The sequence below is a fragment of the Clavelina lepadiformis genome, chromosome 7 (genome assembly GCF_947623445.1).
Source record: "Clavelina lepadiformis chromosome 7, kaClaLepa1.1, whole genome shotgun sequence".
Lineage (NCBI taxonomy): Eukaryota > Metazoa > Chordata > Ascidiacea > Aplousobranchia > Clavelinidae > Clavelina > Clavelina lepadiformis.
The window spans coordinates 14,226,961-14,251,168 of NC_135246.1; the positions used below are offsets into that span (position 1 = coordinate 14,226,961).

The following is a 24,208-nucleotide window of genomic DNA, read 5'->3' on the forward strand; positions in this document are numbered from 1 at the left end:
TATTGCTTGCCTTTTTCTTTTTTGCTAAAAATTATTCTTGTTCTAATTTAGTCATGAGAGGTGAGAGTTTGGTTCGGAGGGGTTTAATTTCAAATTACTTTAAACTTTGGAAAAAATGTGACTTTCAGTTGAAAAAAAACCTAAGTTCTTTCAATTTGCAGCCTAGCAACCATTCAATCATGAGAAGTGAGGTTTTGAGTCGGAGGGGATTAGTTTTACGTTAACTTACATTTTGGAAAATTAGTACGTGGTTTTAAGTTGAAAATTAGCATATATTTCAAGTCACTGACTACTGGACTAGCGTAATTGCCGTTTTTCATATTTGTATTTTCCTACTTCGGTAAACGGTGAAATCAGTGAAACCTTTAACGGCTGCCGTTTACCGAAGTAAGAAAATACCAATTAACCTGCTAACCCAGTGATTTTTAATCTGGGATGCGCACCACCTTTGGTTCATAAGGGGGTGCGAGAAATGACAAACTCTCTATGAGCTATGACTAAACATGCTTTCGCAACCAATATTTGGCTTCCAAAATGCAGCTACATCCTTCCCATTGATGAAAGTTATATGCAAATAAATTTTTGTTTTGTTTAATGTTTTTTGAATTTGTAATAAGGTGGGGCGCATCTCAAAAAGTTTTAATAACCTCTGGGCTAGCTGTTTACCGCAGCAGATTTTTCAAAATTCAGTAACTGGCCAGACTGCAGAGCTTGGCATAGGTGCAATCAATGCTCATGGTTTTCATGAGCTTCAGCGCCGGACTCAAGGTGCGTAATTTTGCACTTTATTACTTGGACAGAAATTCTGTGCACTCTCAAATTTACAATTGATTTAAAGTTAATATGAGTCAAACTGTGTACCTAAGTGCGCACTTCCATTGCGTCTTAAGCATTTTTGTGCACCGCACTTTTTGGTTGTTTGGCGCAAGATCTTATTCAAAATGTGCTCAGCAGACCGGGTAACCGGCAACCAGTGAAATAGATGCTGGCAACTTTTTATATATCATATAGCCTAGGCTACATACTTTTACTCAATTTCAGATTCTGTGTTAGTGTGGTCACAAAAAAGATTTAATTTTCGGGCCTCTATACTGCTTTCGTCACAAATTTGGTCAAAAGATGCTTTTAGTGTTAATTATAGCATAAGTTTCCAGTTTATGCCATTACTATGCCTATACTAACACACTTGTACAATTTAAGCTTGGTCTGCACGTCTGTTAGTAACCTTACCCATAATACAGTAACTGGATATACAAGTTATAATAATCAGTGAAAAAATAAACCAGCAAATGCGTTTGAACGAACGCACGATGTGCCTATAATCAATTTAAAATATGGAGTTTAGAAAATTTAACCAAGCATACCGTTACTACTGGTTTTAATTCAATACACACTCTCTGCTGGCTCCTGCAACAGTCAGATATTCGTGCCTGTACCAAATCACAGCTTAATAAGTAACTATAAAATTTGACGTGAAATTCCAAATCGTGTAAGGTGCATACTGGTACAAATAAGTTAGATAAGGGAGTTCACCTATATTATTTTTCAAAACGTCGGGAGACATTAACTGAATTTTTTTTTATAGATTTAAATAAAAACATTTATATGAAAATTGATTACTTGAATTATTCAAGTAAAATTACTCCAAAAATAAAAATATTCCGAAAACTAGGTCTTTGTGCATGTTTTTTTTCATTTGCTTCTTGTAATATTGACCGCATATTCTGCTGTTTCACCAACCATGAGTCAGCAGAATGTGCCACGTTCCCGGATGTCTCACCATAACAGTCCTTTTCGTGTGGATCTGCAAGGTAGAGGAGTAACAAGTTATTATCCAAGAAAATCTGAACTTTTTAAGCGCTTTGTTAATATTTAGAAGGCTAGTACAAACGTATTGTTGCAAATTATTGTTTAGTGAAGTTCTGGTAATAAATATTGAATAAGTGGTCCACAAAACTGTTCAGTTATACCTTTATTTTTAAATTTCTTTTGGTTGTACTAAATCTTATTGCAACTTATTGGACCAATATTTGTAGAACTTAATATGCTTATTGAAAGAGAAATGCATTTAAAAGAGGATTGTTTTATTAGATGAAGTTCAATAAACTGAAGACTTCGTCTAGAAGAAAGAACAGGAAGGCCTATTTTAATGCACCTTCTCATGTTCGTCGGAAGTTTATGAGTGCTCCTTTGTCAAAGGACCTGAAGCAAAAGTATGGTGTGCGAAGTATGCCCATACGTAAGGATGATGAGGTTCAGGTATGTTGTTTATTGCCATACTGTTTAAAGCTTGCATTGATGCCATACAGTCATATGTGCTTGTCAAATTGTAATGTACAGTTGGTTAATCTGATGGAAAATGACAGTAGCTTGCTTCAATATAAACTTCTGAACTTAATATTCTGGTCTAATAGTTGTTAGATATTCACTAAAAACCCGCAGGGGGGAGTTTCTTGTGCCTCCTTTACCAATTCTTAGCTAGGGCTTACCAGTTTTGTGAAACTTAATTTCTTACAATTGTTCAATCCAGACAGTTTTGGCAACTCTCTTGTTAAATGGTATGTCATGCTGTGTTAAGAGCATGCGAAAGCTCTGACAGCAGTTATCCTATTACTTGATTTAAACACCAGTCAACAAGCTAAACATGTTTTGTTTTGTATAAACCGGCGAGGTCCAAAATAATTTAGTCTGCTATTATACAAATCTCATTTCTTACTTCGTATAGCAAGGTACAAACACATGGAAAATTGCCCGATTATAATAGTTGTGAACTGTGCAGTGGTCTAAAGCATAGACTTTTATGCCGGTTGCATGTGAGATTCCCCCTTCTGCAAACAAGTCTTGAAAGTTTATACATTTACTCGCAAGCATTAAAGGTTATATACCCCTGGTCTGCTGTAGCATGCTGGATATTCCACAACGTCATCATTAGTAATTGTCCAACCAGCATGAAAACCTAACGATGTTTCATATCTCAGCTCAAATGCTCTAATAGATAAAAAGTATGGTTAAACACAGCACTCATCTTCACGTTATGTTGCTTTTTCATAATTTGTTTTTCCTCAGATTACCTAGTCTGAAATTGCTGTAGTGTCAGACTCAGACGTACATAGGTTATGACCTGTCATGCTGTTACCTTTTCGTATTGAATATGCATAATGTATACGACTACTGTTTAATTATAGTTGTCGTGGAATCAGATAAGAGACAAATAAAACAACTTTGTAACTCATTTAACTGGGTCTGTTGTATTGAGAATAAGGATCTTTGTTTTGTGAACGAAACAATAAATCACACCTTAAAAGTTATACCTGACAATACTCCAGAAACTGTAGTGGATTAATTGTGTCAAATTCTGTTTATAGATAGTGCGCGGTCACTTCAAAGGACAACAAGTTGGCAAAGTGATCCAAGTTTATCGTAAGAAATATGTGGTTCACGTTGAACGAATTCAACGTGAAAAGGCCAACGGAGCTACTGTTCATGTTGGAATTCATCCCAGCAAAGTAAGTGGTGCTTTTAAATGCTGTATTAACAAAACCTTGTTTTATTGCAGGAATAGAATCAAATAGTAGTTTTCCATGTTACTGTTGAGTGTTATCCATCGTGGTAAGTTAAGGCATAATGAAGGTAGTTTTCTTTAGATGGTCACTGTTTCTACACTTTTCGATACGGGCATCTGTGGTGACAATACCCAACACTCATTTCTATTCCTAGTATTTTGACAATTGTTAGAAAAACATTGTGAAATGTACAATTCTAATCTGGTCAAAGTTTTTTTACTTTATGGAAAACTGCAGCATCTGCAATAAGAACGCAGCTATGCTTGAGTACTCAGTTTGTGAAACATTCCCATACTCTCATGTGCAAGACTTTTTCGATCATAATGGATTTTATGGATTAATTCACAAAAAACTGAACGACTACAATTACATTTTACGAAAATAGCGTAAAGTGAAGCATGAACGTTTTTTGAAGTTACTTTATCAGGTCACTACCTAAATACGACATCCCTTAGGTTATTTCTTTTTGTTATGTTTTTCAGGTTGTCATTTCTAAATTGAAGCTGGATAAAGACCGAAAACGCATTTTGGAACACAAGTCTCGGTCGAAACGTGTTGATCTTGACAAGGGAAAACACACTGAAGAAAGTATCGCTATGGAATCATAAAAAATAAAACAAGTATTCCGCATTCGTTTCGTAATCTGCTTTTTTCGGTCGAAGCATATGACATCTCAGTCGGTTGCGAAGAAGCATGTTGAGCTGTTAATTGTGTGAAGGATGTAAAACTGGCAGAAACTTTTCCCCCGTGGATTTGCCTTTGAAACACTTTCGGCGTCGCTGTCCTGCTTAACTATTACGCTGTACATCTCGGTAACACCGAAGAATTGGGCTAGGCTGCGTTTATATAGCATTCATATCGTGGAAGGTTACTGTCGGATACGAATTGTTTTACATTGCGAACGATTAGTAGCTTGTAGCAATAGGCAGTGTGTCTCGCGTGTTTGAGAAGTGGCAAACTTTCTTGGACTGTGTAAACTGTCTTCAATTCTGTAGTATTGAGGTTGAAAGTTGTCTTCGCGAACCCGAGAGGAATATACAGTACTAAAACTAACCGTTAAGCAGTAATTCCAATTTGCATAGTAAACTCATTCTCACATGCAGTTCTCCAAGAGTCAGTGGCAATAACTCTATTGCCAGATTATGTCACCTGCTGCTGACAGAGCAGAATTAAAATAGCGTTCTACATTCAATTAATCAGCGTTTGACACAGTTGCTTGCCTGGACACAAACAATGGTGGAACCTTTCTCAAAGTATGTAGGAAAGCCGATAGTTGGTCTAAAATCCTCCGCTCACCCAGCGTAAAATTGCTCAAATAACAACCAGAAAGGAAATGTTTTCTCATGTTTGTAAGTTCTGCAACTCCCGAACAAAGCACGTAAACTACCATGATGCTGGCGAAACGACGGTTTAAATATTGAAAAGGTAGTCTCACATCTTAACTTACGAAGTTCGTATTTTATACATACAGTATGACAAATCCTGTCTGATTTTTATTTTCATATAAGTTAGATTATAAGAAATAGATCAATGCTTATTGGAATTTTTCCTTCTACCAGCGTTGAAAAACACAGTAATGAGCTAAGGAAATAGCTGATGTGATGAAGGTTTCTGTCATAAACATGCGTATTACGTGAAAAATTTCCAGAAAATTTTTAGTTGATTTGAAATTAGTGTTTCGTGTTGGACGTTTCCGTTCTCTCGTTTTGTTTTATCTGAGTGGGTAAACAAACAACAAAACTAAAAGATAAACTATGTATTAAAACACATTAGCAACCCTATCTGCACTATGTGTGGCCGACCCTGCACACAGTCACAGAAAAACGTGGCGTACAGTTCCAATTTTTGCTGTAAAAATATGGAATTTGGTGACTTTTCCTAAAAAATGTTGAGCTATCTGTCCATACTTGTTTTATAAAGTTTGATTTTGTGAATTTTGAAATATTGTCACATTTTCATAATTTTGATTTCTCTCCGCATTGAAGCGTATCGTTTTCGTTTACTCATTCACGCACAACTAACTCGACTAACTGTTCTCTTGTGTTCTTTTCTCGCGGTCAGCTGGTTTTCCGCACAGCGGGGGCGCGGCGTAACAAGAAAAACTTCTACAAATGTATCACTTGTAGAAATACTTAATTTACGCTAAATGCACTATGTTTAGTTTTACAATTATAATGTATACAGGAAGCCAGATGTTATTGCTACTAACCTGTAAAAATCTGATCAATTTACGCCGTATAGTTTTCGAGTAATTAACCATTGAAAATTTGTGTGCAGTGTCGGCCACACATAGTTAAAATATCAATGTCGCGTACCCGGTTTAGATAGGGTTAAATCCGATATAGTTAACTATTGATTGACGCTATACTGCACAAAGCCTCATTTTAACCATGCAAGCATGATATAATTTCCTGTGTGAAAAAAAACGTACTGTAATGGTTAAGATGTTTTACTTTACATATAATGAGTTATGGAAACTGATCAAATGCATTGTGATCATTTGAGACATCTGCAACAGATTTCAGTGAAATATCATAGTCGTTTTATAGTGTACAGTGTACTGATTAGCTTTATCCATCATTTTTCTTTTCTAGTTGTATCTGCTGCTGTACTTCGCTGACGGCAAAAGTATTTTTGTATTCAACCTGCAATAAAAATCAAAATTACCTTTTAAATTATGTCAATGAAGTATTCCCGAACATGCAGGGATGCAACTCAAATAGAAAATGTCATTGTTAATAAAATTAAGTTACATCAAATGTTAAATGCTGGGCGCTGGCTGTTCTCAAGAGAATTTCAAGAATGAAATGATATTTAACGTGATTTAAAATAATAATAGTTCAAGGCTCTCTAGATAAGGAACAATTATTACACATACCGGTAATTACTTTTGCCACTGTTTCTACCAGTAACGATAATGATAGTAACGGTGTTAAATTAAGTTGATATTACGTAAAATTTAAAAATGGTCAAGGTAATGCACAGTATAGAAGAATTAAACGAGGGACTGCTGGCGGAGTAGGCTAAATTGAGTATTTTGATTATTATTTATTCGTAACATATCTGATCCAACGTTTGCCGGTATAGTCAAACTCCCATGTATTTTAGCAAGGATCGGCACAAATATTTTAGTTCAAATTACACCGATCTTATAGTTACAGACATGTGCTGTGTAAAACATGAACAATCAAAGGTTATACCACGATATTATATCAATCTTTAGACCTGCAACACGGCGGCGTGAACGAAGATTAAAAAATATTGGGAACATGCCCGTATCGCCTATTATGTTGCTGTCATTGTGAACTGAATGCTATCTACCATTCTACCAGATATTCTGTCGCCCTTCGGTAGAGGTTTTGCTGTGGATGAGCGCACTAAAAAGCTTGAGTATGTTTTGTCAACATACACTGACTTTCACAGAGCCAATTTCGGATATGGCAAAAGCTCTTAAACGCAAAGCTTCCCATCAATCTGGTTTACAAATTACCAAATAAAATTTAAAAACTATAGTGATTAGTTAGAATAGATGTTTAAATTTATTTGTTACCTGGTTACAGTTGACAGTTGTTTGTTCATCACTTTCCTTGGAACATAAAGATTTACATTTTCTTTGTTTTTCCTTATTTGTTTGTTGATTCTGCGGACAATATTAAAGTTTACTACTTATAGAAATACGTTGCAAATATAAAATTTTAAACAATGTTACAAAAAAGCGTGATATAGCTAAATTCAGTACGTGGTTAAAAATTTCCGTATACATTGGTACAAGTAAATAATTTACTAAAATAACTAAATTGTATTCTTGCTTGCCGCTTTTGTGTAAAAATTCGATGCCCTTTGAACATTGACGCATTGGATTTCTGGGCTTTCCGAAGCATTATGACCTTGATGACATCTTGGTTTCATGGACTGACAAATCTGAGACAGCTTTATGACAGAGAATTGCTTTTTAGAATAAAGGAGCGAAACAATGTCATCATAAGAGGTCTTAAAAAATATAACAGCATAGGATAAAGAACGGTTTACACAGGGGACATGCCAAACGTGTTATGTGATTAAAGCGTACATTTGAGACGAATGTTCAAACCATAATGTGTTGGAAGTTGAAACTATACAATTACACTTTGTTTTTTAACATTGCATAAATAATTTGACATAATGAGAGCTTGTTTATGTTGATATTTCACGAACAAACCACCGTGTGTTTAAGGAAGTTCATTTTAACAATATATATATCGTCTATTAAAGCTACTGCGCTGACTATCTGTTTTTTCTAATGAGACGTGTTTGTTTCTTTACCTTAATTTTAACGTCCTGTTGTATGAAAACATAAAGAAAAGGATTCAAGCAACTATGAGTCCATGCGAGGCAGGTGCTCATCAGGTGAATGCAATGTTGTAAGTAGCTGTGGGGCATAGCTGAAAAGAATGAATTATTATGCAACACATGTACGCTTTCATATAACGCTTTATGTATACAAAGATTCACTAGAAGTAGGTCCAAAGTTATAACAAATGAAATTGTTATAATTTGGTCCAAAATTTTAACCAATAGTAAAAAATTGCCGTATCGATTTTACCCACGTGCTAAGTTCAGGATACATTGATTTTAACATAAAAGTTCGAGCAAGGTAATTATTTTAAGTTTTGTTCCAGTTGCAAACATTATACTTTTCAGTTACATTTCAATATCCTATAAAACTTGTAAGGACTGCTGCAAACATATTGTAACATATTATACATGAGTTAACGTTTGAAAAACTTTGTACTTTTCATCTCGAAACTAACTTTAACAAAGTGGAATATATTCATTGCTTTTAAGATATTTACATTTATTTATTACCATGTACCTATAAGATCCAAACCTTGTAAGGAATAAATAGTGTTCGAAATTTGATTTGGAAGCCAACATAAAAGAAATACTGCAATCACAATAAGTACCAACACCGTTGCCCGATCCTATAAAACAATGAGCAAATAACCACCAATATAGATAATATAGTATATTGCTATAAATAAAAACCATTTAAAAACTTCAACCTGCACAAAATAAATTCGTACAACGCCAATAACTTTAGTTAATCTTCAATTCAAAAGAGGAAAAAGTATTAAAATTATTTGTAGTGGTCATCACTATATACTCTTTTTTTGAAGAACCCGTATACTTGGGAATATTTTGTTTTTGGACAGCAAAATCTTATTGAAAAACTAACATCATTACAGCTGTATACACACAGTACTAATAATATGTTTACTCTTATGTATATATATATATATATAGGTATATTTTTTAATACAGTAGTTCCAAAGATGAAGGTTTTATAACTATATTTTTTACTTGTCTTCTGCTGGTCAAGTTTCCTCTAGTTTTTCTGTTCTTTAGAAAAATTGCTATAATTGTGTAACTGGTGGCAATAGTAACGAAAGGCAAAGTGAAACCAATAACAGTTCTGCAAAGTCAGAACCTTAAATGTCGGTATTTACTGTCAGTATAATAAAGGTTTAATTCGAAATTTAGTTCATTACTTATAGAAGCTATAAGTTATAACAAAGCTTTCGTACCTGCTGATAAAGTGCATTGTAAACCAAAACGCATTTCCTTCAAACTCCCACTGGCAACTGAAATACCCTATATATATATTACATATATACATATACATTAATATTTATAAGATAAAAATTAACAATATTTCTCACGAATCCCGATTAATTGCTTTGCAATAAATTATGTAGCAGAAGTGTGTAGGCTACAGATATACAGAACCTGTAGCTGGTAAGTTACCTGTTTGATTGCTGAGTAGAAAGCCAGTTTGGTTGTTGAGTAGAAAGCCAGTTTGGTTGCGCAATGTCAACGATCTAAACTTAAGACAATAGGTGCTTAACAATGCTGCCAAAATCCATACGACAACTGCGCCTTTGGTAGCAATCTTTCGACTTCTGTAGAACATTGAAATATTAATTGCTATTTTTGTTTACTGTGTATGCAATTTAAGCTTGCAGCTATTCGAATAAAATTTTGAAATAATAATAATATCCAGAGGATGTTTTACCGAACAAAAAAGCATATATACCTGTACTTTCCAGATTTTGTGAAGAATACAACTGCTAAAAGACGATCCACAGACATTGCAGTTAAGAAAAACACACTGGCATACATATGGGTTAACGTACTTGCACTAGTTAATTTGCAAAGTATGCTTCCAAATATCCACCTAACATGTTGATTAAGTTTTTACACTAATTATCATTTTTAAGAATTTCTTTATACATGTTTCTATGCGTGCAGTTTAATTCCAGTTGCCTAAAATAAATAAAATTCCCTAGTTGCTTTGTTTGCAAAATAGGTTTTAAATTTTTGTTTGTTTGCACTTGATAACGGATAACGGATGTCAAATGTAAATAACTTGATTGAAATCTTAGAGTACCTGCCGCTAAGCGCAAGATCGATAATCCAGAAAGGGAGCATCGCCAGAAATAAAAAATCCGCCAGAGTCAGGTTTATCAAGTATATGTCGGTAATGCTCCTGGGTTGAACCTGTCAAAAATAAGACCGAGGCTTCCAGAAAAAAATTTGACAAAAAATTCTTGGGAAGTTAAATATTGATACGATAAAAGAATGTTCATTCGGCATCCGCCTGCGCTACCCATTACAATTGTATTTAAATTTTAACGTTCTTCAAAAGATATATTTATAAGAAAAATAAATATTGTATTTCTAAAGTCATTTATAAATAAGTGCATTTATTTTACACACCTTTTTACACAAAATATACATCACAAGGCTGTTTCCCACCAAACCAGTCACGCATACGACGCTGTATATGCTTGGCATTACAATAGTTTTAAAAGAATTTACCAAGTCAATTTGTTTAGTGATATTCGGCATTTTCAATTTTATTTTTGGGTAATACTAACATAATAAAATTATAGTAAATATGTAACTAATATAATAGTATCATAATAAAACTAAGCTCATCCTGAGAAGATGCAAAATGATAAAAATTAAAAATCTATAAGTTAATTTTTTACGGAGATGAAAGAGTCACACGGTAGTAAAACAGGACCAAACCAAAGTGATTTCTTCTTGACATATATAGGCTTCCCCCTGTATATTTGAAAGTTGATAATCGCTGGAAAACGTTTAACAATGAAGTTTAAACTTCATACAAAATGAGAGTTTATATTAGTTTATAAAACGAATGGCCATTTTTTCAGCAAAAGTAGTATTTGGTATATCCTTTGTATTTAATATTTGTTCGATTGATTACATTGATATACAGTTTCCAAAATGAAATTTTCAACAAAAATTAAAGTCGCCAAGTAAAAGTGCATAGTCTGTCACTGCTGAACAAAAAATCGTCCATGCCTGAAGCAAACTGTCGAGCAAATATTTATAAAAGTTAACCCTCTCAGAGACCTCCCTTTCATGAAGTTGCTGTTTGAAATTTCTGTGCGTGGTTGAAGTTGGGTACTGTGTATGAAGCTTTATTTTCCGCATGACGGGATATAAATAAATTATAGATATTTATAAATTTCCTTTTGCCATTAACTTTCAAGAATTTTCATAAAATTCATTTGTCAATTTTTGACGTCGTCATTCAACTACCATAAGTCACCCGTCAACAGATGATTTTAAAATGGAAGATTTATTCACACATTAAAATTACACACTCCGATCAAATAATAGACTCATCACGCAATGTTCAATGTTTTTTACAAAAGACATCTAACTCCATTATGTTATTACCGCACAGTTTCTTGAATAATAATAATTATATTATAATAATTATATTATTATTGGATGGATTATATCTTAAATCTACTAACACAATAACAAACTAAGTCACGTAAAAATAACCTTCATTTAATAGTTAAGCATTTTTTACACTGTATAGAATTATCCCAAAATATCTGTATAATCAATAAATTTTTGAGATAGCGTGTTTCTGGTGTTTCTATTCCCGTGTATACGTCTGCGGTCCCGCCTATAATTTAATCACAATAGAATAGATTTCGAGTATTTTCACGTAAAGGAATAAACAGTATAAGAGCTTTCTCACTGCACAAAGTCACTTTTCTGTTTCACTTGGAAATACATTCATACACATCTACTGCTTGGCTTGTATGGAATTTTTTTAAAGTAAAGCCTACCTTAGTTATAGTTCTATGCGCAGTAATTTATTTTTATCTAAAAAAGCAATCAACAAACTAATACATTTTTATTTCTATCCTGCATTTCTAATATACCATGCACTTTTAAATACAATAAGCATAAAACGATCTCAATATTCGACTCCCAACTGCTGATAAAATCGATGAGTTTGAAAAAACCTGTAAGGGAAGTGACCATAAATTCCTTAGTATCCAAGCACATCGAATTGTCGTTTCGCATGTAAATTTTCTTGTCAACTTTATGTCTGCTTTATGTAGAAGACATTTTGACATTTTTAGCTGCTATAGCCAAGGTTTTAAGTCTGGAATCTTAAGTTGGCTTTTATTTACAAGTAGACCTAAACCTATTTTTACTGGCAGGAAGAAGAATCTTTTGAGAAACCTCGAAAGACTTAATTTCCGAAGCTCTGTTAAGAAATTGGCTATATACATCATCACAGAGTTGTGGTTATCTCCTTTTTCTCCCTATAGGCTACCGTTATGTCGTGAGATGTCAGGTGCCATTATCTGAAATTAACGATGTGCATTATTGATGCTGTTCATTTCTCAAACCCTAGCATAATGGATACATCAAAAAAGCTTTGATTGTATTGCCGGATTTAAAATTTTAATTATTCTTGCTACATTGCATTTATAAAAACGATAACTACAGTTAAAGAAAAATATTGACAGCGTTCAATGAAAATGCTTTGTTGGGCATAGCTTGGCCGTCACAAGAATCTGATATAGACCTAATGGTAACTTATAATTGGAACATTGCATGTAAGTATTTTTCAAAAAAATACACTTCAAAATGGGCAAACACTGGAAATGGTTGGAATACAGTAACATCAACCTGAGAATTAGATCAAATTTATTAAGAAGTAAAGCAAATTGGTAATGAATTACACTGTATACCTTTGTTAGCATTGAAGAATGTAGTGCACAAGGCAATGACGTACGCCTACTGAAAATTTTGTCAACTTATATTGGATGCTTCCCAGTTAATTAAAACATTAGAATCTCAGTAAAACTTATGTGGGAAAACTTAAAATTAGGTTGGGCGACATATATTAATTTGTAAATTTTACAGTGTATGATACCCTTGTTTGATAATTTAATTGATTAAGATACTTTTGTCATAGTTTTATGCCGCCCGTTGCGCCGCCAACATGATCTTTTTTGGCTATGGTAGTTTATTATAGGGCTACCATATGTCCTCTTTTAGGAGGATTTGTCCACTTTTCTAAAGAAAAATAAATTGTCCTCCGAGGCCACTGAAAAATGCCCAAATATCCTCCTTTTTTGCATTTTGCATTTTCTTGCTTATATTTTCAACAGAATTACATTTTTATGTAGGCTATCTTCGACATGAGGCAAAAGTCAAGTATAATTACTTTTCGGCGACAGCATGAAGTCTAATCAGTTTTCTTATCATTGTTTTAATTTAGACAACCATAAAAGCTAGATAAAGCTGAGCATTTATGCCAAAGAGGAATACTGTGTTTTCTGATAAACTGCGGCAGAAGTATCCTTGTTTCAAAAAAGGATGTGATGATTTTGAAGCTGAATGCATTACTTGTGCATATGCGTATAATTATCCAAAAAGATGTGATAAATTCTTTGAACGTAAAGCTTTATTTGCATTGTACTTGCTGGCGAAATTGTCCTAGTTTACTATACACTTTAATGTAGGCAACACCTAAGTTACGAATGGCCGCGTAGATTAAAGTTCTTGTCATAAATAACATGAAGTTCCGATTGTTACTTGGGCCTTAGCCCTTAATTAAGTTAGTATGTTATGACTATGACTATAAGAAAAATTGGGAATATAGCCGATATATGCTAAGGAAAATGTAGCAATGACTGATTTTATTCAAACATAATCTAACGTTTTTTGATGTTATATAAATTATATTTCAGTGGTGATAATAATAAAGTACATTATACCCATAAACCGTTTCTGGAGGACAAACAGGAAATTAGATCGAACAGGAAATTTGGGTTAGCACAACACGTACCAATAAGATTAAGAAAAAGAATGTGCGGCATAGAAATACGCAGAATGAAAGAATTTCTTATATATCTTGTGTAGCCTATACACTGAAGAAGTATGCTTTACACGGTTGCACGTACACGATTGTTATTGAAAACAAAAGTGATATTGCAAATACAATACAATAAAAAACCAAGCATTTTATAATAAGCCGAAATGATATACTGCTGGTTGCCATTAATTGAAAGTTAAGCGATTCTTTTCCATTCAAGTTAAAGGCATCACACCTTGAGAATGCAAGTTGAGATTTATCAAGTTTAATCAAATTCTCCATTTGAAGATCGCTACAGTTTTCATTTTAATTTAGGCTAAACATTTGTTCAAAAAAGTTTAACTTAAAGGATTTTTGTTAAAGTAGACGCCTTGTCAGTTTCACTGCCAAATTTGGAAAGCCTAGAATCCGCTTACTCCAGATATTCGACATTACAACGTTGCAAAATTTGTGTTAACTGGTACCTTGGTGGTGTTTAATTTTGTATTACATCGCAAAAAATGATGCACACGTTGTTATTTAATTTGATGCTTTAAACGCTATGTCAGAAAAGGCGCCTGGCTAATAAGAGTGCGAAAAAATCTTAAGTTTTACCACGAATCATCAAGTATCAATATCAGTTTCTAAAAGGTATGTTTGGTGCAAGATATCGCAACTGATGAACTAAACTGCGTCGAGCTTTAATTCGTTTTTTTTGATAAAGCATTGACTTAAAACTTTATATTTTGCAACACCTCGTAAGGAAACTGGAGTTTCATAAATAATTGTATTTGTTTACCAAGGCCACTAAACACATGTACGTTATCACAGTGTGCGGTTTTACAACCAATAAAGACAACAGGAATTGCTCCCTATTACACTGCACACATGATACAAAAAAACTATTGGCAAAAACAACATTCAACATTTACCAGAAAAGCTGATGCGCCACTCAGTCATACTCGTAAGCTCATATAAGAGCAGGGTTCCACGACATATGGTCGCGGGAAAGTGGCCGCGAACAAACTCACCAGGGTCAACTGAACGTGACGTAAATTGACCGCAGACAAACTGACTGTGACATAAACTGGCCGGCGATCAAATTAACCGTCGATAAATTGGCCGGCGATCAAATTAACCGACGACAAATTGGCCGTCAAAAGGTCAAAATTCTAATTCACTATCTAGTCACTTCTGTTTATTTCAATAAACGTTTCAATATGTATTGAAATAAAAAACAATTTTGTTAAAAACAAAGGAAATAGTTACAAACAAATATTTACTTTACATATCATATACTACCGAGTTTAAAATTTTGACCTTTTGACGGCCAATTTGTCGCCGGTTAATTTGATCGCCGGCCAATTTATCGACGGTTAATTTGATCGCCGGCCAGTTTATGTCACAGTCAGTTTGTCTGCGGTCAATTTACGTCACGTTCAGTTGACCCCGGTGAGTTTGTTCGCGGCCACTTTCCCGCGGCCATATGTCGTGCTCCCTAAGAGCAGTAGCACAACAAGCGTCCAAGAAGTGCAAAGCATTCAATCAAACACAACGAAATGAAATATGACCATTGTTAGATTTGCCTGTAAGCATCCGTTGAAGAAAGGAAGGCCGACTTAGCTGGCAGGTACGGTCAACTATTTCCTCAACGTAATTTATATATAATATCCAAAACACAAAACAAGTTATACTGACATGTATCCTAAAAAAATGTCAATGGCGTCAATACACACGCTACACACACAAGTACAATTCAGAAAACAACAACACAAGAAGGTTCACATTAAATCTTTCACCACAAAACAGAAACTGATCTCAGATTTCAATGCAAAAAGCCAGAATTTAGAAACCAAAAATTTATTGTGATGTACTAAATCATTATCTATGAAAATTTAATTTAAAAAAGACCAAAAAAACAAAAAACGTTTTGTTCATTTTTCAAGTATTCCAGTGGTTCAAACCTTGTATTGCAACAGACCAAATGTAATAACTGTGCCCTGGCATATAAATAAATAAATTGTATTAAAAGATCATAAGTAAATCAACTGGTATGCACATTAAAATCATAAGTGAATAAATTGGTATAAAAGAGAGTGCTCTTAATACGAAAATCAAAAGCAAGTGAAAACATCACTAAAATAGAGAATGAAAAAATAAAAAAGATGATTGCATTGATTAATTAGCGGCAACTGCAATATTGACATCAACATTACCAGAGATTTGCGTTTCGTGTGGGACATGATTTGGCTTAACGCTGACTTTCTTCAAATACTCATACATTAGTATAATAACTGCGGAATTAAAAGATGATGAGGTAATTCTGGCAGTTAAACCTCTTGACAAGCCCCAGTATCCTTCTTTTGCAATCAATGACTTGTATGTCTTCCATGAGCTTGTACATTCACCTTGGTTTTTCACCTGTAAGTAACAACAAGGCTTGTAGATTTTACAAGGTAATTGCAGACTGTGCATAATGTTTACAACTTTTAATGTACTGGCATAGCATGTAGAGAAATATACTTGTCATAATTAAGTAATCAAAACTTACTTGCAGTTGGTAACGTGTTCTAACTACATCAAACGGATTAGTTAGTATCACCGCAGTAGCTGAACTGAACAAACCAGACAAAACGATTCTGAAAGGCTCACGCAGAGAACTTTTACTCTGAGGTAACAGTTCCTCAATCAATTCAGAATATAGATAATAAAATGACCAGTAGAGTGCACTATTGCTTCCATAAGTTAGTAGGGATAAAAGATAACCCCTATAGAGTCCACGAAAACCCTCTGTTTTAAAAATATGGCTTCCGATACGAAAAGCTTGTCCAACAACATTGCCAGTCTTTTTTGACGGTCCAATTGGAGCTGCTGATGGCTTTCTGTTGGGTAGACGTATGAATGATATGATAAACTAAAATGAAAGGAAACTGTATAGAACGGTATGTAAGGTGGTTTCTAGTATTAAGCAACTTACTTTGATTTTATGTCAATAGCAGACATTTTATGTCCAGCACCAGAAACTTGCTGATGTTGGGATATCACATCCACTGGTACCATAATGGTCTGTGAAACTGAAGAAGCTAAAAAACCACCCAATAGATGCTGCAAACAAAATATAAGATCACATTTTCTTCAACAGAAAACATTTTACATGGCACACAAATTGAGCAGAAGATGATAGTTTAGTAAATTATATGAGCATTCACATGGTAGTAATGTTGGAAAAACTGTTCTGATGAACATATAGTATCTATATAATCTTGCACAACAATACATAAGATAATACTGTATAAATACCTGCATAGATATGCTTTGATTACTAAATAGCGTTTGTTTGCTTAATTCATATGTAGTTATATAAAACTGCCCAGCAACTACCTGTAGACACAATGGAAGCATGCTTCATTTTGATGCAAGATATAGTTAAAACGGCCTAGTAATATACCGGTACATGAAACGTAATAAACATCACTGTTAGAGATTTGAAAAAAAAATTCTCCAGACAACATAGAAAAAATTGACTATTAAACCCTTTATGTTCATGTATCCATGCTAAAAATATTATAACAAAAGACATCAAAAGGTCACCACATGAAAAGCATAATAGAGTCAAGGGTAAGCTGACAGCTTCACTATTTGTTAATGTGACAATTCATTTAATTGACAGCTGGGCACTTAGGTATAATTGTCAATCAACCGAGTGTTAGCGAATGACATACAAAAAGTGCATCTTTTGACAAGATTAATTAAATGTTTAAAAATAAAACTTGACACATTAAAAAATAGACATTTGCATACAAAAGTTAATACATCACAGTAAAGCAATAGTGCCATTAGCTAATGGAATGAACGAACCTAAAAAAATATTAAATTTAATAACTACCCAACTATCTATATCCCTAAAGAAAGGATGCACATGACAGGAAGCCTTATAAAATGATTTTAAAAAAGAACAGTAGCTACCCTTAGTTTTAGAATTAGAGGGCGCACCAGATGATGCTAAAAAGTACCGTATTAGAAGCGTCTCACACAATTCTACTTAGTGTTTCAAATTACATTGTTTGAAATAACCTTGTGCAAGACTTTCAAAAGGGAAATCTGGAGAGCTTTGCAAATAAATGAGCACATTATTGTTAAAGAACGTTATGAAATCTTTATCAGATTAGTAGTCTTGTCTACCACTTAAACACCCAGCATAGAATTTGGAAGGGTGAAAACGTTGGCATATCGACACAATAGACTCCACGAAGTGAGTGCAACTTAGCCTAAAAACTCACTGGTTACCAGGAATAGCAACACATTAACTGTTGTTGCTGCGTAATAGCATAAAGAAAAATACCTGAATACATTTTAAAAAAACTATCACCATACCTGTAACAGACTAATTGGAAATCCTTTATAAAATCCTCTCAAACCTTCAGTTCGTGCAATTTGTTTAAATGCATCAAACAAGCCCCTGTATGCAGTTTTACCTTCCTGGGCCTAGAAAAATTAAAGAAAAAGTTAAATTGGTCCATTTTCATAAAATTTTTTTTTGGTAATTATAAACAAATTAATAATTTTTAAAACTTTAACACGTTTACGACAACTTAAAGTTAGACTAAGTTTAACATATAGCCTACATGTCGATTAACTTACTTGTAACCTAGTTTTAACCAGGTTTGTTGGGTATATAGTAAAACGCAGCAGGCCACTAAACACAAGCCCAAAGCCATAGAATTTTTTCTTGTCCAAATCTTGCCACTCAATAATTTGAATGTTACGCCCTTCTTTCATACCGATAGGTCCTTTTGTTAAACTCAGAAATATTCACTTGTAAACCTTTGTTATTATTAATCCAATTAAAAATACTATGGAAGAATGAAAGCCTCTGTTAAAAACATATTGAAATTTAGACAGATTGTATATTAATGTTGTCTTGACAGTTTCACAAAATTATGGTTAAAGTGTGACAAATAATGATACAATTAAAGGTGTAGTGCGTCAATTCACAACCAAATTCTGACATAGAAATGGGATAACATGAGGTATAGTAGGTCTACACAAGTGCTAAAATACGTCATGTGACTATTATGCATTATTTTCGACTAAAAGAAAATGAACCATTGTCTTAAAGCAAAGTTAAAGCTCCCAAAGCAAAACCCTAATAATACTGGAACTAATTAGTTTAAAAATCAAAGCCTACCTTCCTGATCAGTGTTCCCTCTAAGGTGCGCAACTGAGCAAATGCGCAGTACCACCAGACTATTTGCGCAGTAAAATCTCATTCTTGCGCACTTGCAATTTCCAAATTTAAAAGTAAAATAATCTCCAACATTATTTTTGGACAGTACGCTTATCGCATTCATACCGTGTGCTGATGCACATGAGCATACACTACCCTTTTGTTCCATCACAATCCTTTGTCTTTGCTTCACAAACACTCCACACTCGTGGATGCAACTAACTTTATTCCTTAGCGTGCAAAAGATAACCTATTTTCCAGTTTCGACTCTGAAGATTAGTTTTACTATTTACAGTAATTACATTTTCTTAAATACAGCAGTAGAGTGTGTGACACTAAATTACAATGATGATACCGGAAATCATACGCTAAAACAGCAAACCGCTAAACTGTCCAAAATCTGTGACTATTCTCCGTCAACCAACATGATAATCTGCAAAATTTGTCATGGAGTGGGCGAGTGGCACCTAATAGTGATTTTGGAAAAGGCAAATCGCAAAACAAAAGGCAAAACCACGAAGAAACTATTTGAAGTAAATGTGTAATTTGTTCGCTTTTTATTAAACTTCTTCTAGACCAGTGGTTCCCAAACTCGGTTCACAAAGTTGGTAATTCATTTTAACTCAGCATTAAAATGCTCATGCTCACTAAATCAAATATTTGCTCAGCGTAAAATTTTCTTAGAGGGAACACTGTTCCTGATCTCCAGGGTTTTGCTCCAAAAATTATAGTGCTTTCTTGATTATCCGGTCTAGTTTGGACAATGTTTTTGAAAATTTTTGGACAAACAAAAAATAGATAATTGAATTCTTATATTTAAAAGATAAAATATTTTTTTACGTATTTCTTTTACGATAGCCTTATATTCACAGTGCCTTTTGAATATGAGGCCATCTCAAAAATTTTACATTCAGCATAGGATTTAGTTTTTAATGATAAACTACAAGTACTATAGCGTTAACAAAACATGCTATATCAGACACACTTTACAGCTATAGCTGCACTGAGACTTCATACTTTGTTAGTTTTATTGCATTGTTAGGTCATAAAACCACTTCAGGAGATCAGATCAAATGCTGATTAAATGAGGTACGAATAATCAAAGAAAAACTATATATGGTAACAAGCTTTATACTGGTACTGGTATCAGACTGGATCCTAGAGTCTGTCCTCCAAAGATCTACGGTGGAAAACTAAACACAATTTTTAAGGCGGGAGAGCTTGCCACATGCAAATTTTTTGTATAACATTGATATTGGCATAAACTATTTTTGCAGCTAGCATAACTCTTCAATGGACAAAGTTCGCCAACTCCACTTCCCGCTGTACATGGTATGGCACTGGTACATATGTTTATTCAGACTTGACTTCTGCAGTACGTATACAGGTATAGGCCTGATATAATATAATAATATGGAAGATAAAAAATAAGTCTATACTCTAAACTCTATACAGTCTGTAGACCGTAGGTATAGGGCAGGGGTGTTCAACCTTTTTGGGCAAAGGGCCTCATGCGATTTACGAATGACTGCGTGGGCCACTTGAGTGTTTACTGCTAATTTCTAATTAAAACTCACGCACCAAAATTCTAATCTTAGAAATACGTATTATCCTCTTTTACAATTATAAGAATAATAAACATACCAAGATATAGTAAAGTCAACAAATTTTTTACTACACGTCGACATTTCAATGTGAAGTTTGGCACTGTTTTTCTCTAACAAGTTTGGCAATATTTGGTGAGATGGACGATGTAGCAAGTGGAAGCGAGTTAACAAACAAAAAGTGCCAATTTCTCGGAATGTAAGTTCGCCATAAAATACGTAGGTGATTCAGTTGATAATATAAGTCATTTCGAAATATACCGCGCGGGCCAAATGTGGCCCGCGGGCCACGGGTTGGACACCCCTGGTATAGGGCAAAGACTAAACTCATATGTCTCCATATATAGAGGAAAGTGTGGAACAAGCACACACATGAGATTAATTGACATGTACGCAAAAACTTTTTACTCTTTAGGCAAATTCAAACAAGGAAAAGTTGTTATTTCAACTTGTTTGAGTGCAAAGTTGTAAAAAATACGATAATAATAGGCTAAATAATATAATAAAAACAAAACAATAAGCTTTATAGTGTATGCCGTCATGTGTCTTCGTACGCACACTTTCTCGACAAAAAATAGGATTTACCGGTGCTTTCTAGTTGTTGCTACGCCTAGACACCAGTTATCCGCTACTGCCTAAGTTATCGGTACTAGCCTATAGTGTAACAACCTTATTCAAATTTACATACATGCAGATATTGGAATCCATATATCATCCAGCATTCCAGCCATACCGGTAGCCTGTTATTTCACTTCTAAACCACACAATAGCGCATTGCAGTTTCTGTTCCTCATTTCTTATTGTTAACACGTTACAGCTATAAGCTAATTTGCTTATCACCGGCTACAACATCGATCCTTACTCAACTTCACGATTCGAACTGAATGTCAAACACCGAAAACGATACTAATTTTTTGTAAATGAAAAATTTAAAGATGTCTATCTGGTTCATAGACATAGATTTATTTTTAATAAGATATTTATGATCCAGTTACGGGTGATTCCCCTACGACGATAGCAACACGAAAATGGCATATTTGTATTAATTATTATCATAGTATACTAAAACGTACTGTATATGTAGCAATATGGTAACCAAGTCATTTTTTAAGACTCGAGTCAAGTCAAGTCTAGCTAAAAAATGATGCAAGTCAGATCAAGTCATGCTGTTTGCTTCGTGCAGAGGAGTAGGCAATATTGCTCTCTATCATGTATTTTTCACAGTAATTACCGGTACCCAATTTAAAATACCTCTACAACATCCGCTAACAAGATCTTTAGAACAGTAATGACCCCGACTCAACTTCTGATAAGCTTTTGAAGGTTTTCAGAAGTGTGACAAAACACATTTTTACTCGTTAAAACTACATTGAACTAGATTATGAATAAAACCCAAGGGTTGAGCGCAGCATTAAACATTTATTCCTTTTATGGAACTAGTGACAGCATCCAAAACACGATAGATGTAAAAATGCTCGTACCACACATTAAACAAATGCGGAAAGCGAAATTTTCACTTGAAACATCATATTCAGCAAAAATAATGAATAAAGTATGTAATTTAGTTGGTAAATAAATTAATAACTAAGATTCAATGACTTGCATCAAGTTAGTTTCTCTAGACTCAAATCAAATCATTTAAAAAAGTAACTCGAGTCATTACAACACTGATGTGTAGTATACTAAAATATATGTTATAGTAGGTATGGTATTATTGAAAGTAGACGAGTTAGTGTGTTAATTTCCATTGAAAAAGTAATCAGAAAATCAATGTGTACGCTTTACAACACGTGCAGTTCCAATTTTTGTTTATGCAAACTGATCTTGTTATACATCCCATGGATCTTTTAACTGGATACAATTCGTCTGATGATTCTACTGACAATGACGATAAAAGTGAAGGTGAAGAAAAGCAACTTAGTAAGGATTCACATTCATAAAATATAATCATTAAAATAGCAAGTCAACATATAGCTTGCCCTATATGCAGTATAAATGAAGTAAATACATAAAATTATTATTTTAAAATGTTAATACTCAACTGTAAGAAAAGTAGGTTGATGAAAAACAATAATATAATGAATATTGTAATTAGTTAATCTCATGATTGCATTAATTGACTTTTAGGGTCGCAGAAAACCCATTTGCCATCAGCAGATTCAGTTTTACAAACTCCCTTACCATCTTCTGTTTTCAAAAATATTTATGAGAGGTATCTTTAAGTTCAAACATGTAACAATTGGTGCAATAATATTTGGTGACAAGACAATTCATGTAAGTTATGCTGCTACAGTACATAACATTATAATATTATATAACAATAACTCAACATCTGTTTACTTTTATCACCAGTGAAACTTATAAAAATGAAGCAGTTTTAGAAAAACATGTGAAGATGGTTGAAAACAAGCAAAACCTATCACAGGTTAATGGAAAACAAGTAAGCAGATGACAGATAAATATTTTGAAATGGTAGCTGTACACAGTATATTTGCTGAGTTTTGAGATGTGTCTTTCATGCAACATGCAGAGATTGCATTATTGTGGTATAAAACAACATAATGAGTGTTAATACTAATTTAAATTAATGTTTTACATAAAAATACAAAACATGTCCAACCGTTCACATGAAAGTTGTCATTGCCAGGTTTAAATAAACATACTTTACAGGTGTGCTGGATGTTTCGAAGAGGAAAGTGTAGATTTGGAAAGAATTGCAACATGTTTCATGACAGTGATTTGAGAAGTAACTTCATTGATGGTACTATTCAAAGTGAAACATTATTCCACCTTCCTATTCTACATAACAAATTGTTGTCATGTGTGCAACAAAATTATTTACACACAATGCAACCTGCCAAAGACTATTTTTTTGTAGAAAAGAAAATTTCTACTGAGAAGAACACTGCTGAAGGTGTGGAGACAATTTCTGATCAGCTGAATATAAAGTTTTCAGAATCACAGAACATTAAGTCAAAAAAGAAACGTCCTGGTTTAACGAACTCTTTGATTCCTTCTAAAAGGGCTCTGAAGAATATTAAACGGGTTCAGAGTTTGGAGAATACACAAAAAAAGCCTTGATGTTGTCTCAAACAATTTGAAGTGTGATGGCATTTCATATCTGCATTCTGCAATGTGTATTAGCAGTGCATTTGTGCATACCTGACTATTTGCTGTATCAAATACTTCTCATGAAAGTGACTGTGGCAACAACAGCCAGATTTAGAAAACATTAAATTTAAGATAGTAACATCTATGGCAATGGTTTTCAAACTGTTTGCCTTGGTTCACTAACTTACCTTGAGACTTACGATAACTATTTACTTTCTTAAACATGCAAGTATCAGACCTTTAGGACTAGCCTGCTATAACGTACGCCACACACATACCTGCCTATGCTTTAGTGACATCAGTGAAGCATAGCACTGTACTAAAACTAGTATTAAACTGTTACCACACTGGCTCATGATTTGATTTTTGTGTGGTTCATTGCTTGCTTGCTAAATTTTGTTAGCATGCTTCAAAGGCTCAAGCTAAAAACTTTTAGAACCACTCATATATTGCAAAGTGTACCATTTTTCTGCATGTCAAAACAATTTGTCAGAAATACAGTATTAATATTTTGAATTTGTGA

The 24,208-nt window shown here is 33.8% G+C and overlaps 4 protein-coding genes across 10 annotated transcripts; 2 read left to right on the forward strand and 2 right to left on the reverse strand.

The window, feature by feature from the left end:
• The first annotated feature begins 1,735 nt into the window (after positions 1 to 1,735).
• Positions 1,736 to 4,193, forward strand: LOC143465416 (large ribosomal subunit protein uL24-like). 2 transcript variants are annotated; one of them, XM_076963676.1, is made up of 4 exons: positions 1,736 to 1,811; positions 2,092 to 2,259; positions 3,366 to 3,506; positions 4,046 to 4,193. In XM_076963676.1, the coding sequence occupies exons 1-4, from the start codon at positions 1,755 to 1,757 to the stop codon at positions 4,169 to 4,171; spliced, it is 492 nt and encodes a 163-aa protein (XP_076819791.1). In that variant the 5' UTR covers positions 1,736 to 1,754; the 3' UTR covers positions 4,172 to 4,193. The 2 variants fall into 2 exon arrangements, with proteins under 2 accessions (XP_076819791.1, XP_076819792.1); XM_076963677.1 differs by having other exon boundaries at positions 1,769 to 1,879.
• A 1,803-nt stretch (positions 4,194 to 5,996) lies between these two features.
• Positions 5,997 to 10,473, reverse strand: LOC143465415 (neuropeptides B/W receptor type 1-like). 5 transcript variants are annotated; one of them, XM_076963673.1, is made up of 11 exons: positions 10,320 to 10,473; positions 9,991 to 10,100; positions 9,637 to 9,777; positions 9,348 to 9,502; positions 9,128 to 9,194; positions 8,904 to 9,015; positions 8,416 to 8,524; positions 7,866 to 7,984; positions 7,377 to 7,553; positions 7,114 to 7,203; positions 5,997 to 6,208 (listed from the first exon to the last, which is right to left on the reverse strand). In XM_076963673.1, the coding sequence occupies exons 1-11, from the start codon at positions 10,449 to 10,451 to the stop codon at positions 6,134 to 6,136; spliced, it is 1,287 nt and encodes a 428-aa protein (XP_076819788.1). In that variant the 5' UTR covers positions 10,452 to 10,473; the 3' UTR covers positions 5,997 to 6,133. The 5 variants fall into 5 exon arrangements, with proteins under 5 accessions (XP_076819788.1, XP_076819790.1, XP_076819787.1 ...); XM_076963675.1 differs by having other exon boundaries at positions 7,377 to 7,493; positions 8,431 to 8,524; positions 9,330 to 9,502; XM_076963672.1 differs by having other exon boundaries at positions 8,431 to 8,524; positions 9,330 to 9,502.
• Positions 10,474 to 15,865: 5,392 nt separating this feature from the next.
• Positions 15,866 to 18,958, reverse strand: LOC143465857 (solute carrier family 25 member 44-like). The gene is made up of 6 exons (XM_076964366.1): positions 18,385 to 18,958; positions 18,118 to 18,228; positions 17,044 to 17,124; positions 16,721 to 16,848; positions 16,295 to 16,625; positions 15,866 to 16,164 (listed from the first exon to the last, which is right to left on the reverse strand). Exons 1-6 carry the CDS (start codon positions 18,520 to 18,522, stop codon positions 15,922 to 15,924), a joined length of 1,032 nt encoding a protein of 343 aa, XP_076820481.1. The 5' UTR covers positions 18,523 to 18,958; the 3' UTR covers positions 15,866 to 15,921.
• Positions 18,959 to 21,642: 2,684 nt separating this feature from the next.
• LOC143466256 (uncharacterized) lies at positions 21,643 to 23,655 on the forward strand. Of its 2 annotated transcripts, none has more exons than XM_076964912.1 (5): positions 21,643 to 22,494; positions 22,702 to 22,786; positions 22,927 to 23,014; positions 23,245 to 23,335; positions 23,453 to 23,655. In XM_076964912.1, exons 1-5 carry the CDS (start codon positions 22,386 to 22,388, stop codon positions 23,653 to 23,655), a joined length of 576 nt encoding a protein of 191 aa, XP_076821027.1. In that variant the 5' UTR covers positions 21,643 to 22,385. The 2 variants fall into 2 exon arrangements, with proteins under 2 accessions (XP_076821027.1, XP_076821028.1); XM_076964913.1 differs by having other exon boundaries at positions 21,643 to 22,476.
• The last annotated feature ends 553 nt before the right edge of the window (positions 23,656 to 24,208 follow it).

Coding starts and splice junctions, on each gene's coding strand:
- LOC143465416 (XM_076963676.1), top strand. CDS start 1,755: ATGTGCCACGTTCCCGGATGTCTCACCATAACAGTCCTTTTCGTGTGG. Junction 1,812..2,091: donor TTTTCGTGTGGATCTGCAAG/GTAGAGGAGTAA, acceptor TTGTTTTATTAG/ATGAAGTTCAATAAACTGAA. Junction 3,507..4,045: donor TTGGAATTCATCCCAGCAAA/GTAAGTGGTGCT, acceptor TATGTTTTTCAG/GTTGTCATTTCTAAATTGAA.
- LOC143465415 (XM_076963670.1), bottom strand. CDS start 10,451: ATGCCGAATATCACTAAACAAATTGACTTGGTAAATTCTTTTAAAACT. Junction 8,525..8,903: donor ACTTGACCAGCAGAAGACAA/GTAAAAAATATA, acceptor ATTGTTTTATAG/GATCGGGCAACGGTGTTGGT. Junction 7,554..7,865: donor AACAGGACGTTAAAATTAAG/GTAAAGAAACAA, acceptor ATATTTTTTAAG/ACCTCTTATGATGACATTGT.
- LOC143465857 (XM_076964366.1), bottom strand. CDS start 18,522: ATGAAAGAAGGGCGTAACATTCAAATTATTGAGTGGCAAGATTTGGAC. Junction 17,125..18,117: donor TTCCAATTAGTCTGTTACAG/GTATGGTGATAG, acceptor TTGTGTCTACAG/GTAGTTGCTGGGCAGTTTTA. Junction 16,849..17,043: donor ATCAAAGCATATCTATGCAG/GTATTTATACAG, acceptor TTTTGTTTGCAG/CATCTATTGGGTGGTTTTTT.
- LOC143466256 (XM_076964912.1), top strand. CDS start 22,386: ATGCAAACTGATCTTGTTATACATCCCATGGATCTTTTAACTGGATAC. Junction 22,495..22,701: donor AGGTGAAGAAAAGCAACTTA/GTAAGGATTCAC, acceptor ATTGACTTTTAG/GGTCGCAGAAAACCCATTTG. Junction 23,336..23,452: donor GAGAAGTAACTTCATTGATG/GTACTATTCAAA, acceptor ATTTTTTTGTAG/AAAAGAAAATTTCTACTGAG.